Source organism: Neodiprion fabricii, chromosome 4 (genome assembly GCF_021155785.1).
Source record: "Neodiprion fabricii isolate iyNeoFabr1 chromosome 4, iyNeoFabr1.1, whole genome shotgun sequence".
Lineage (NCBI taxonomy): Eukaryota > Metazoa > Arthropoda > Insecta > Hymenoptera > Diprionidae > Neodiprion > Neodiprion fabricii.
Genome location: NC_060242.1, coordinates 3,731,177 through 3,744,367, shown reverse-complemented (window position 1 = coordinate 3,744,367; position 13,191 = coordinate 3,731,177). Strand labels below are relative to the sequence as shown.

Below are 13,191 nucleotides of genomic sequence, written 5' to 3'. Positions count from 1 at the left end.
GATGTTAAAATTTAAGTATACAGCAAGAATCTAAAATTCAAATGTTGAGCAATGCAGGTATATGATTTATGAATTATATTCATATACGTGCAATAAGAAACTGTTCTACTAATATGGAGTTTCTCTTACAGACAAAAGCGACAGTGACAGTGAAGGCCAGTGACTTTGAACGTTAAATGTTATGTAAGTTTTTTTTTTTTTTTTAAATTATAAGTTGTGTAAAAACAATTATGACGCAACTAGGTGAAAAACATGCTCAACAACGAACAATTATTGTAAAAGTATATCCGTTCAACATCATGTAGATTCTTTTACATATATTATACGTACATTTTCATTAGGACGATAAACTGTATTTATTTTTTACGAGGATCATTGTATTCGCTAGAAGTTTATCAAATTTTTCGCTTCTTTTATATTGTATATTTTTTCTTTGCCCTCTATTTTATATAAAAAAAAAAAAAACATTCATTTATCGCGACAATGAATAGAATCATGCATTGTATAGGCTTCAAGAAATAATATGGAAGCATAAGATGAAAAGATATGTTTAAATTCGGATAAATGAGATACCTCATATTTTCGTTTTACAAATTTGATCAGTAAACTATGAGTGAATACAATTCAAGTCCCGGAGTAATGATTGCACGCGACAATCATTACTTTGGCACGTCTTTTTAATTTCTATTGGTATTTTCATTATCATTTTTTTTTTTAATTTATTTTTTTTTCTTCTCTTGGCGAATACGTATCTATTATAATAATAGATATGTTTGTAATAGATTAGGCCATTGATTTTCTTTCTTCTATCTTTTACCAATTTGATAAATTCATAACGGGAAAACTAGGAAAGTAGAAATCTTGGAATTTCAAGATTGAATAAACCGAGAACTGAACATATCCATTACGCGAAGGGTTTTTTTTTCATTTAAAACTCATGTACATCAGAAACATGGTTACCGAAATTTGTAACTTCATGTTTGCACAAACCGCATATTTTTTATCTATATATTTTTTATGTAAATATGAGGTCTGGACGAAAAAAATCATACTATATACTAAATACCATATTATTAACATGAACAAAAACTACACTTATAGATGTAATTTTTGTATTCAAAGAATACGAGTTATTGTGGCAATACACGTTTTTTTTTTTCACTTTTTTTTTCCTCAATCTTACCGACGGCTAATTTTAATATTACGTGCGAATGCGAGAGATATGTGTACAATATTAATACGTAAGTGGATTTATATTTTGTTATTATAAAATATGCATTTGTTTGTACAATACTTATATTATATGTATGTGTGACTTTAAACATATATAAACATATTATGTATGTATATAATATATACACACATAAATATAAGAATTTAAACATCTACACGCCTATTTCTTTCGTTGAAAACCATGAAAAATTTGATATTCCTACCCCGCTATTATTTTTAAATAGCTATCGACAATATATATATATATTACAGTACGCGAATATTCGTATTACATACCGAATCAAAAGAATTCACCGATAATCGATATACGTTGGAGAAACGGTTGAGACTGGCACGACAATAGTTGGTAGTCAAATCGCATTGAGTCATTGATAGGATACATATTACTGTTTCTAATATTCTCCAACATTACATCCGGCTCGACTTTGTTTCTCTTTGAGAATTTGGGCTTATCGTAAGAAGTTTGTGTATTGTTTTCCTCTGCCGCCATCGATGGATACTCTCCATTTACGCCGGCGGGTGCTTCGAAAATGTCTATCGTATCGCTGTCGTCAGCTCTGTATATGGTGTTTGGCGGAGCGATGACTTCGATTTTGGGCAATTCAGATCTGGATATATTTTGGCTATAATTTTTCGCCTCGGGTAAGACCTCGTTGTCCGCTTCCTCAGCTTCGATTTCTTCAGTCTTTATCGAAGGCGGCTCTTCTGGGTCAAGTTTGATCTGCGAGAGCTTGATCACTTCGACGGGATCGTTTTCGGCATCCCCCGATCCTTTCTCGGGCTCTTTTCTCCCCTCGTTATTGGCCACGACGAACTTCTTCAGCATCGATTTCTTGCTAGGAAAAATACCCTGGATCTTTTTGCAGCAGTGAAGAGATCCGGGATCGATCGGATGCGCCTCCGTGTTGAAGACGTAGCCACCGGCGTCAATTACGCATTGACCAGATTTGGTCTTGATGACGGTACCTCGTTGTCCGTCATTGTGGATGAAATTATCAGGGTCGAAAAGCAGGTAAAGATACTTTGTCGTCTCGGCAAGAAAGAACGACTCCATTCTGTCCGCCTTTCTGTGATCCCTGACATCGTTTATGGTGGCGTATCCGCAGCTCGTTTTAGCGCTGTGCTGTAAACTCCTGAGAATATCCACCCCGACCTCGATTAAGTACGGATCTTTCGTCGCCCTGTAGAGATACATCACGGACTCGATCAGCTCCGGCCTCAGAGGATAGCCCTCGCGATTTGCCCCAGCGTCGGCCTGCGGTATGTTGTAAAACTCTGGCGTGAATCCAAACTGCTTCCACACCTGATGGTAGTTGTGGAGAGATTTCATGGCGCTGCTTATGTCGCCAAAGAAGCTCAAAACGCCGGGCCAGTAGGCCTCTAGGGACTGAAAAACAGGCAGAGTGACCTGGCCCTTTGACATTGAGACCCATAAGTGCCAGTCCTCCTTTTTCATGTACTTCTCAATCGCCGCTTTGTGGTCGTTGAACATTGCGACGAGTAACGGATCCTGAAGGAGCAGCGCGCCTTTCGCCAAATACTCAAAGTATGAGTCGATTCCAGCCCCAATTCCCGAGTCCTGAGCCGTCCAATGCCCCGTCAACACGTCGATGTGGTTTCCGAGGAGCCCGATCTTTGATCTGCAAGGAAAAGAGAGTTTTCCTTGAAACAATCTTGAAACGATTTAAACTATAGCATTTGGGATGCGGTGAGAGCTTATGGGTTTACACGTATATTGGACTGAAATTCATTTTTCCGTTGCTTAACTTCCCATAACAAATAAATAACCCATGAATTAAAAAAATACAGACCTGTGATGATGCAGGGCCTTCATAGCGTTGAGGGCGACCTCCTCGTAGAGAGGATTCCCAGTCAGTCTCGATAGCGTTCCAAACTCAAGGATGAAGGTGCCGATACCGGCGGTGCAGGTGATGCTAGTTTCTCCGTCGGGAACACCGTGCTTCAGGTTTACAGTGCCATATGGCATTCCAGTCGGGGTATCAAAGGCAGGAATAATACGCTTTGCTACGTCTTCGGCAAGACGAAGCAGCGGACCCTTGCACGGCCATTCGTCGTCGAGGTCGAGTCCAGCCTTGTGAGAGAGAAGGTGAGCGCTGAGAAGACCGCCGACGACCCTGATGTTCGTCTCGAATACGGAGACGTTTATGTTCTCCTCGAAGTCCGAGCGAGAGCTCAAAATATCTACGACCCTCTTGAACTCCGTGTAGTTTCCCATAACGACCAGCGTGTCGAGCGCGTCTATCAGCGTCAGTGAGTAGCTGCCCCACGTGTCGAATCCGTCGCAGCTAAGCGAGCGAAGCTCGTCGTAAGGATAAGCGTACGTCAAGTAGCTCGAGTACGCGTGATTAAACATGGTCCGCACCTCCTCGCGGAGTGTCAGAAGGTCCGCTCGGGCATAGTTCCTCACTGCTTGACCCGTCCCAATGATAAATAAAGGGATGATCAGCAGCTGCGATGCGATGCGATGCATTTTCCATATGTTTCTAACCTCACAGTTTCCTCTTGTTGGAGGTTAGTTCTCAATCTTTTTCACCGTCTTAAATCGGTAATAATGAAACAGTTTTCTGGGTGAATGACGGACCGTACTTCTCTTATCGTGCATTGTTTAGACCGCACACAGAGATGGATTTTTTCCCGGTTATTATCGCATTTTCGGTACGATCAGCTGCACTCTGACAGTCGCCTCACTGACAGACACCGCAGCACAGTTTTGATCTAGCAGACGGAAATAGCAGACGACATTTCGCCAGGCGGACCGAAACTTGACGATTAGTTCTAGTTCCTGCCGATAAGTAGCAGCACTAATCGGGCATTTAAAATTCGCCCGAAAACGCGTTGGCAATTTTCGAATTTCTGCCACGCTGTTATTCGCGTTTTTCACGAGACATGTGAACGAGATTTAAGATTTAGGAAACTTTGTACCTGTTGAATGCACTAAACGAGCTGTATAAGGTAAATTTCAAGCAAAATATTATTTAAATTCGATCCGCGAAATAAAGATGCGTCTGAAAACAGACTACCTTACATTCGCATTTGCATATTTGTAGGTTTTTCGAAATGAGCGCGGTGCGTAATTCAATTTATTGCAAAGAATTCACTCTCTCCTAAAAGTGAATTCTTTTTAAGACATTCTTACAAAAAAACTTCGTAAAAATTTGATCACAAATTAAACTCATCGTTAGTAACGTTCTAATTAATTTTCGTACAATTTATTCGGGTATATTTTACTTTGACATAATTCTGTTCTTCTCTTTGCAGATCAGCTGAGGAGTGGCTGAATAAAAAGTTTGACAACCAACCTTCAAAATAATTTATTAAAAATGTTGAGTACTTGATATTTTTTTGGAATCGTCAGTAATATATGGCATAATATTATGTAGTAACTATGCGTATAGTGTGAGCATGTGTGTTGGCTAGTGGCTGTTACGCGTATGAACATATACGTCTAATGATAATAATTGATTATTATCGGTCTTGTTATCATTACAGTTATAAGATCATTGCGGTTACTATTATTGTTATTATTATCATTATCATTATTATTCATTTCAAATACACATTATCATTTTACAATCGTCGCCGCGTATAGTGACTGTTACGCGCTATAATAACAATTACTATTATCATTAAACTAAAGTAATCATTCAATCATAGTTGCAAATATTATTGGCGTGTGTGCGCTTCTGTATAATATATTATATAATTATAGTAACTTCTACATTATCATAGGTGTATGTCTGTCTGTCTGTCTGTCGCTATAAGTTTTTCTTTTTTTTTTTTTTTTTTTTTTATTGTCAGTATCTCCTGACCTCTCACATTGCGGGCCGCGATCCAGGTAAAGATTTTCATTATTCATCACGATGTGCTCCGTGCGCGAAAATTTTCTATGAAAGCAATATCTCAAGTGTCTACTTTTGCCATGGAAGTTAAAGGAAATACGCGAAAGGAGCCCGGCTGTTACGACAGTATTGGTCGACGAATATTTAATTGAAGGGATGCTGCTTTTTTATTTGCAAGTAATAATAATAATTACTACACCTACTATTTCAGTGATCAAAGGACTAAATGATTGATTGCTATATTTGTTAAGAACTATTATAATGATCAGCGTGTATATATTTTATATATATATATATATATATATATATATATATATATATATATATATATATATAACTATATAAGTAACTTTTTTTAAACTCGCACATACCGTTTAATATAGAATTGATTTTAAAACTTATCGTGTATTATATGTCACCTTATTGATTTACAATATTCAACAATTCTGACCGCCTCTGACTCGTACAATTGTACATGGAAAACGTGTAATAATCACCTAATAAAAGACTATTCATATGACCTCGTGATCCATATCTTTAAAAATTCAATTTCTCTCCTAGTTTTTTTTTTTTTTTTTTTCTTTTTTCACTTCTTACCTTTTTTTCTAGCATCAAAACCTTAACGCGTCGATAGATATGGTTTATATATATATGTGTGTGTATATATATACATATATATATATTATATATATATATTTATTAGGGTGGGCCAAAAAAATCTACTATTTTCTTTTTTTCACTTTATACTCCGAAAACTTGGTTGGTAAAGACCTCAAAAACATTCTCTCCAAGTATGAGCTCTTAATTTTAATAGGAAGGTCTTCCGCCTCGCAGTTTTCTATTCTTTTCTTATGGCGAGGAAGAAAAATACATATCTAATACAATTTTTTTGTATACCTCACTGTTCAGAAGTTATTGAAGGTTAAAGTTTGATCATTTTGAAAATTTGTACAAATTTTCCCGAAACTTATGAATTAAATTGGAATTGTTTGAATTATCAACAAAAAACTGTTGAAAATAGTGTGCATCGAAGTCTGACGGTGAATATCTTCTGAACGGTTAATTTAATCGACTAATCGTAAGAGACCATTATTGTAGAGCAGTAAATTTCCGACACAACCATGAGTTGCGCGTATTACAATGACTTTTTGCTGAAGAGTTATAAAATTCATAAAAAAAAAGACACGTACCTTAAAATGATCAAACTTTAACCTTCAATGACTTCTGAATAGTGAGGTATACAAAAAAATTGTATCAGATATGTATTTTTCTTCCTCACCATAAGAAAAAAAATAGAAAACTGCGAGGCGGAGGACTTTCCTATTAAAATTGAGAGCTCATACTTGGAGAGAATGTTTCTGAGGTCTCTACCAACCAAGTTTTCGGAGTATAAAGTGAAAAAAAAAAAAATAGTAGATTTTTTTGGCCCACCCTGATATATATACATCATACATTTTATTACTTATATGATCGTTACATTCGCTAGTTTTCTACGTATATCAACATATTGTTGAGTTATATCATTTTTCGCTACGTTTGAAGTTCTCACAAATGAATTTAATTACATATTTACAGTCAAGATAATTAACCGCACTTAACGTTCCCCACACTTGTTATGTGTGAAGAGTCGATAACTAAAATTCGGAACGCTAGTGTCTTAGCGTAAATATCCGAAATATTTATTTAATAATATAATGCTTGTCGCAATCCTTTACCTCTCTTTCTTGCTCCTTCATTTTTTTATTTTCATTTATTTTTTTTTGCAAATTTTTTTTATCATTACAATTTTATACGAAGTTAGTTGAAAAAACTTACGCTGAGATTGGCAGTATATCGGAAAGCATCGATAAAATTTTGTCTCAATTTGCGTATCATACATATTACACGTATATTCACATCCTGAACAACAATGATTAATGCGGTTCGTCTTTACATTGAATTTTTTTGTATTTTATTTTATTTCATTTTTTTTTCTCAAATTCCTCTAAAAGTCAATTCGCTAACACGTTTTTCGAAGAATAATTATATTAATTCAATCTATAACCCGTACGGTATATAATAAGACGCGGGTGAATTTTTCTATTTTCATTAGATTATTATAATCATCATAAATTTTCACAAAATTTCATCGAGTAGCGCACTGCGCGAATTGTGCATAATTTATTATTACGATTTTTTACAGCTCATCTACTTTTTTCAACGATATATTTGATATAATATTGCTGCGTTATGTACCTACATGGAATCAGGTGGAACACATATTCAATATATCTATGCGTAATACAACGTGTCAGTCGTTGAAAAAGGAAAGAAATATATACATGTAAATAGAAAATCCTGTTTTCGTCCCGCGGCGAATTATACCACAGGCATCGAATACGATAATTGCGTAAGAATTATCATATCAGAAAACGAATAAGGGAATATGGGACAACGATGGGATGTAACTTCGTATATTTTCATTTATTGTTATAAAAAAATATCTATTACGTATTGTCTCATATTCTCTTCTATGTATAACGACCGACTCACCGTTAATAAAATGCGTCGTTGCGCGCGTAGGTAATTTTTATGTAAATGAAAAATTGAATACAGTTATTTGTTTCTGGGATTTTGTTTTCTCTTAGCTTCGTAGACGAATCATTGAATTTAGGAGCTAAGAAAGCAACTAAGAAGTTTAAAAAATTAATACCATCTGTTGATATAAAATGCGACGTGAAAATTTCTATCTGGGATTGCCAATTGACGAAAAATGAGAAATTAAATCCTGAAATTACGACAGTCTTGAAAACAATTCGCGACGTAATGATATCTGCTATTCCAGTACGGGTTTAAAAATCTCTTCAACAATCTTATAAATTTAATCACGCTACACACAATTCGAATAGAAACCTCACTCGGGTATATTAACGATTGTCTTCCTTTTATATAAAAACACGGGATAACTACGACGTATAATTGTGATAATAATTGTCGTAATATAATTTATGATAATGTTTCTTCTATCTTTCAAATCATTATTATTTATTACTATTGTTATTGTGTACGCAATGTGTGACCGATGTCGAATAATGGCGGTGTGCTTCCGGCTAGCTGTTCGAAATGCTTTAATCTTCAACGAACCGTTCTTCAAATTTACGTAAATTATCATACGTATATTATTACAATATCTTTACTATCTTATCATGTAGTAGTTATTACGCAGCTCTCAACAACTTTCCTTCCACATGCAAAACCTTTACACAGCAGTTTATTTGCGGTTTTTTTTTTTTTTTCACTACTTAATATATGACAAATAAAAAAAAAAAAATCACCGTTCAATGATGAATTTTTGCCACGAATCGATGGCAAAAAAATTTTCTATTAATTACGCTGAGAGTGAAGATTCAGTATTGCAGTTTTTGATAAATTTTTCTTCCCATTATTCACTGTCGAATGGTATTACATGAAGTTATTTTCAATCGAGCAAGATCATTGCAAGTGAAAGCGCGTGAATAATAATAACGTATTGTTATTATCGTTACAAATTTTAGATTAAATGAAATATTTACAGGTATCTGTATAGAATGAGTAATAGGTATACGTGTAGATACATGAACAGGATGTAATTATAAGATGAGTTAAGGAGACGCGGTTGCAGCACCGGCATGTGCATCTAATATCATTCTCACGCCATACATTTTCACACCTCGGCGTCAACAACGTAAATCGAAGCTCTGCTCCGAGGGAAAACAGTATTATATATCACATAATTTCAGGCTACTTACACTACTATATAGGTAATTATTTATATGTATATATCTATACCGATTTCCTTCGATATTTCACCTAATAATCTGCATCGTTATATTCGTTATATAGTTGCATCAAATTTTTGTTTTTTTTTTTGTCGTTTTTTTTTTTCTTCTTTCTAGAACGATACGTATGCATGGATATTGTATACAATATACATATATATGCTATTCCGTGGGTGTGCTTTTTTTTTTTTTTATTCATATGTATATACACATAGTATCGCGACTTGGTCATATAGTGTATTACCTATAAATTAATTCAATAATCGCTTCATATATATATATATGTATCGATCAGCAATCGTTGCTATTCATCCCACTGGTTTACTTATATAGATTTATATTTATACACGTGTATAAATATTTTATATGTACCTATATCGGAAACAACGTTTCTATAATTATAATGTACAATGAAATTTACAGTTTTATAACGAGATCCCCCAGTGCTAGATTTTTCCCTTTATTACACGTTGTATACTTATTTATTAATTCAATCACCGTGAAGTTGATCCTTTCCGTATATGATTATTGTATATATGCCGAAAAATCGCGATGTTCAGAATAACCGAAACGAAGAAACTTAGTGAAAGAGAAAATGCGGAAAAATAATTGAAAAAAAAAAATGCCTCTAGATCGATGGCGGATTTGTATTATTTTCTCGATATTTTTCGATCTTGTCTTTCTCTCGGGAAAAATAAAAAAAAATCTACCTCGATTTGATCAGGATTGCGAAATTCTTCGCTATAATATTACGTGTGTTTCCTATTGAAACTTCACGTCATACACTACTTAATCGTAAAAAATACAAAAGGTTAAAATACCGCGTGGCCAAGATTAATTGCCTTGCATGCAGATGTAATTAAGTGAAACGAACTAACAATTTTTCATCCTATTCCATCCGCTGTTCATTTTTCCGAATAAAAATCTCCACCAATTTTAAAATTTCCATCCTATCCGATTTTCGTTTATTCGCATCTGTATCAGCGTGTGTGTGTGAGCGAGCATGTGTGTGTGTGTGTGGCGTGTGCGCGCGCGCGCGTGTGTGTGTGTACATATTACGCTACAAGTACGCTTAAGATAATAGTTCGTTGAATAAACGCAGTTCTGTACGCTGTCGGTGAGGGGTTCGCATTGGAACCGGCGCGAGAATGATCAACGAATGATCATAATGACATTTGTCATCGTGATCGTCATTAATCCGAAGGAACAAATAACTGCATCGGTATACAGAATGATTTCCTAACGACCGCACGGTCCGTCGTGTGCTAAAATTCAATGCGCAGGCGCTGCATTTAGCAAGCCAGAGTTTGCCAGGGTGACCAACCGCGACATAAACGTAACCCTAAAAATGCCGACACCTGTTCATGTTGAGCACAACTGCATGCCGGTGAAAATAGTAAGAATTTTGACGTTACATTTACGACGGTTGGTCATCCTGGCAAACAATCGCTCCCGGATTGTAGCGCATGCGCGTTAAATTTTAGGAGACGACGGACGATGCAGCCGTTAGAAATTCGCTCTGTACAATGGTACAGAGTTGTTAAAAACTCCGACCGAATGGTCATCGAGCGAATGATATCCAGCAGTTTGGTCCCAAGGATGACGAATTTCGCGCAAAATCCGGGGCGAACCTTGCTATAATCAATAGTAACGATACCGCACGCGGTCGTCAGACGGTCGTTACACGGTCAACCTCAACGTAGCGTACGGAACTGTCGCTTTGTCAGCAAATCACTTCCTTCCCGTCGATTATCGCCGTTTCCGATGATATGCTCTTAAGCCGATGCTGGGATATCGAGCGGTTCCTCTTCTGACGACATATCCGCCACGTCACGAACACCAGAACACCGATTATCGAGACCAACGACAAGAGGCCCAGACCAAGGTGCAACGGCGGCAGACGCAGTAGCATCGAACAGTGCGTCAAGGCTTCGTCGTAGCCTGACGGACAGTGCGACACGCCGTCGCACCAAAGCGACGCGTTTATGCAGGCGTCCAATTCCGGACACCTTTGTTCGCAGTCCCGAGGCCTCTGAAGACCGGCCGCAGGTGTCGTCACGCTCGGTCTGAGGGGGGAAAAAACGATGATGCCGCATACTCGATTTGGGCCTAGGCTCGCAAGGAACATCAGTTTGGTGACCAATTCCGATTTCGTCGCACTACTCGCGTATGTTGCGGAACATTGAAAACTAAGAAAACTAAGGAACTCGCATTTTGTTTATTTTATTTATTTATTTTTTTTTTCTATGGCCGAAAAAACGGAATAATCCTTTGTTTCACGGTGCTACGTTGTAACGTCATTTATGGATAGAATTCATTTTCTATTCACAAATACACTTGCGAACAGAGGGTCTGCCACATTTGTTCCGCCATTTTGGAAACGAATATTTCCAGCTTCGGATTCGTAATCACTGACCACGAAAACCACCGGGAAATTAGTAAAAATGAATTACCTCTTTTCAAAAATATGTGCAACAAGAGTTGCGAAACTCCCTAGGAAACAAGCAAAACATGAATAATAGTTTTTCGAAAATATATGAAGCGAAAGGTTCCGCCATATATCCAAAACCGGTTTTTTGGAGTACGCAAATAACGGTTCGGTAGCTGAAGCTTGTTCTGAGACAGAAATATATGGAAATTCATTTTCCAGACGTGTTTCGGGATAGAAACAAAACAGTTAAACATGCGGGATGTATTTTTGAATATGGTAAAGGATTGAAATGGATTTAAAACGTGTTGGATAGAAATAAAAATTGAGTTTCTGTTCCTCTTCTTCTTCTTTTTTTTTTGGTAGCTAGCTAGTTTGCAAATCGTATCCTGATTAGCGTGATCCCCTACGAAATTGCTGAAGGAGATAATTTTTCAATATCTGCAATCCAGCAAAGATTAAGAAAAAAAAAAAAAAAACATCCAAAGCATAGCGTTCACCTTCCATCCCCTGAGCTTGGACCTGACAAATGAAAAAAGCCATTCTCACCTTCTGGACAATTCGAGCCAAGTGACGGTGTAGGAGTCTATTTCATCCCCGATAAACTCTACGGCGATGCTTCTGGCCGGATCCGATCCTGGCGCAAGGATCATGGCGTTGCTACCGACGGCCCAGCCGTCGCTGAAGACCTCGACAACGTGATGCCGGAAGTCCGGCGGAGGCTTGGGGCAAACAGCAACGTGAATTTCGCCACCGGTGTGAACGACGACTCTGTTTCTGGTTGCGCAGTTGGTCTCGTTTGTCACAATAGTCCCGGGCATTTTTACATAGAGGTACCGATCAGGACCAGGATCAATCAGCCACGGATGGTTAACGCAGTTTTTCTGCAAGGGTCGAAAGACGGTGGTCGGCGTTCGAGTTACGGAAGTGCGGTTACACGTTGTGAAATGGTTATGTTTATGCGGTGAAACGGTTATTGTAAAATTTACATAATTGACGCAGCTCACCTCCTCGTCTTCGTTCAGTGGTGACCAGAACTTAATTTCCCCGCTTGGTCCTTTGACCCGCTGATTTCTCAGGCACGGGACAGCCTTGACGAAATCCCAAACCCCCTCGAAGTGAAGATTGTTGTAATCGTCGAGGGCGTCCATGCTGCGCACGGTAAAATGGACCTCCACGACGCTCGACGTCGATTCGATGTTTATTGGTAGGGAACGGTTCGAACAGAGACAGTCGCGTTGAATGGGAGGGGCGCTCGCCCAGTTGAAGTCGTAAACCTGACAAAGAAACAGGGAACGTCCTTTCACTCGATATTCGGGTGCAAAACGAGTCGAATCCATTGCAAGGCTTCGTTTCGTTTCACTGACCCGTGTGTAAACTACTCGAGTGCTAATTCTGATGTTAGTAGTAATGATGGTTACAGCGGAAATAGTAGGATTCGTGAGAATAGTGGGTATAGTGTGAATAGTAGGGATAGTAGGAATGGTGGGACTAGTTCAAATAGTGAGATTAGTAAGAATAGATTGTAGTGATCAGAGTGAGAATAAGCTGAAAACAGTGGAATTGGTGGAAACGATAAGGAGCAAAGTAGGAATAATAAGAATATTGGGAATAGTCGGAATAGTGAAAATAGTGGCAACGATAGGGATAGTGGGCATATTGGGAATAGTAGGAACAGTGGAAATACTCGGGAAAATCGTAATAGTGGGCATAGTGGAAATATTAGGGTAGTAAGGGTAGTGGGATTAGTGGGAATAGCAAGGATAGTGAAAATAGTGGGAATAGTTGGAACAAACTGAAATATTGGAAATAGCAAGAATAGTGGAAATACCGAGAATAACGGGTATATTTGGAACAGTGTGAATAGTCAGAG

At 37.5% G+C, this 13,191-nt stretch overlaps 3 protein-coding genes across 5 annotated transcripts in view; 1 reads left to right on the top strand and 2 right to left on the bottom strand.

Moving 5' to 3' along the window:
• Positions 1 to 1,030, top strand: part of LOC124181681 (sushi, von Willebrand factor type A, EGF and pentraxin domain-containing protein 1) — a 36,627-nt gene extending 35,597 nt beyond the window's left edge. For both annotated transcript variants that reach the window (XM_046568463.1, XM_046568462.1), the window contains one exon: positions 132 to 1,030. In XM_046568463.1, coding sequence (XP_046424419.1) covers positions 132 to 163 — 32 coding nt within the window. In that variant the 3' untranslated portion in view covers positions 164 to 1,030. The remainder of the gene's footprint in view (positions 1 to 131) is intronic.
• Positions 1,031 to 1,118: 88 nt separating this feature from the next.
• LOC124181683 (ER degradation-enhancing alpha-mannosidase-like protein 2) lies at positions 1,119 to 3,978 on the bottom strand. Its single transcript, XM_046568467.1, has 2 exons — positions 3,045 to 3,978; positions 1,119 to 2,873 (listed from the first exon to the last, which is right to left on the bottom strand). The coding sequence occupies exons 1-2, from the start codon at positions 3,722 to 3,724 to the stop codon at positions 1,514 to 1,516; spliced, it is 2,040 nt and encodes a 679-aa protein (XP_046424423.1). The 5' UTR covers positions 3,725 to 3,978; the 3' UTR covers positions 1,119 to 1,513.
• A 4,930-nt stretch (positions 3,979 to 8,908) lies between these two features.
• Positions 8,909 to 13,191, bottom strand: part of LOC124179404 — an 87,269-nt gene continuing 82,986 nt past the window's right edge. For both annotated transcript variants that reach the window (XM_046563720.1, XM_046563721.1), the window contains exons 14-16: positions 12,326 to 12,595; positions 11,868 to 12,202; positions 8,909 to 10,956 (exon numbers count right to left, since the gene is read on the bottom strand). In XM_046563720.1, coding sequence (XP_046419676.1) covers positions 10,614 to 10,956; positions 11,868 to 12,202; positions 12,326 to 12,595 — 948 coding nt within the window. In that variant the 3' untranslated portion in view covers positions 8,909 to 10,613. The remainder of the gene's footprint in view (positions 10,957 to 11,867; positions 12,203 to 12,325; positions 12,596 to 13,191) is intronic.

Coding starts and splice junctions, on each gene's coding strand:
- LOC124181683 (XM_046568467.1), bottom strand. CDS start 3,724: ATGCATCGCATCGCATCGCAGCTGCTGATCATCCCTTTATTTATCATT. Junction 2,874..3,044: donor AAGGCCCTGCATCATCACAG/GTCTGTATTTTT, acceptor TTTTCCTTGCAG/ATCAAAGATCGGGCTCCTCG.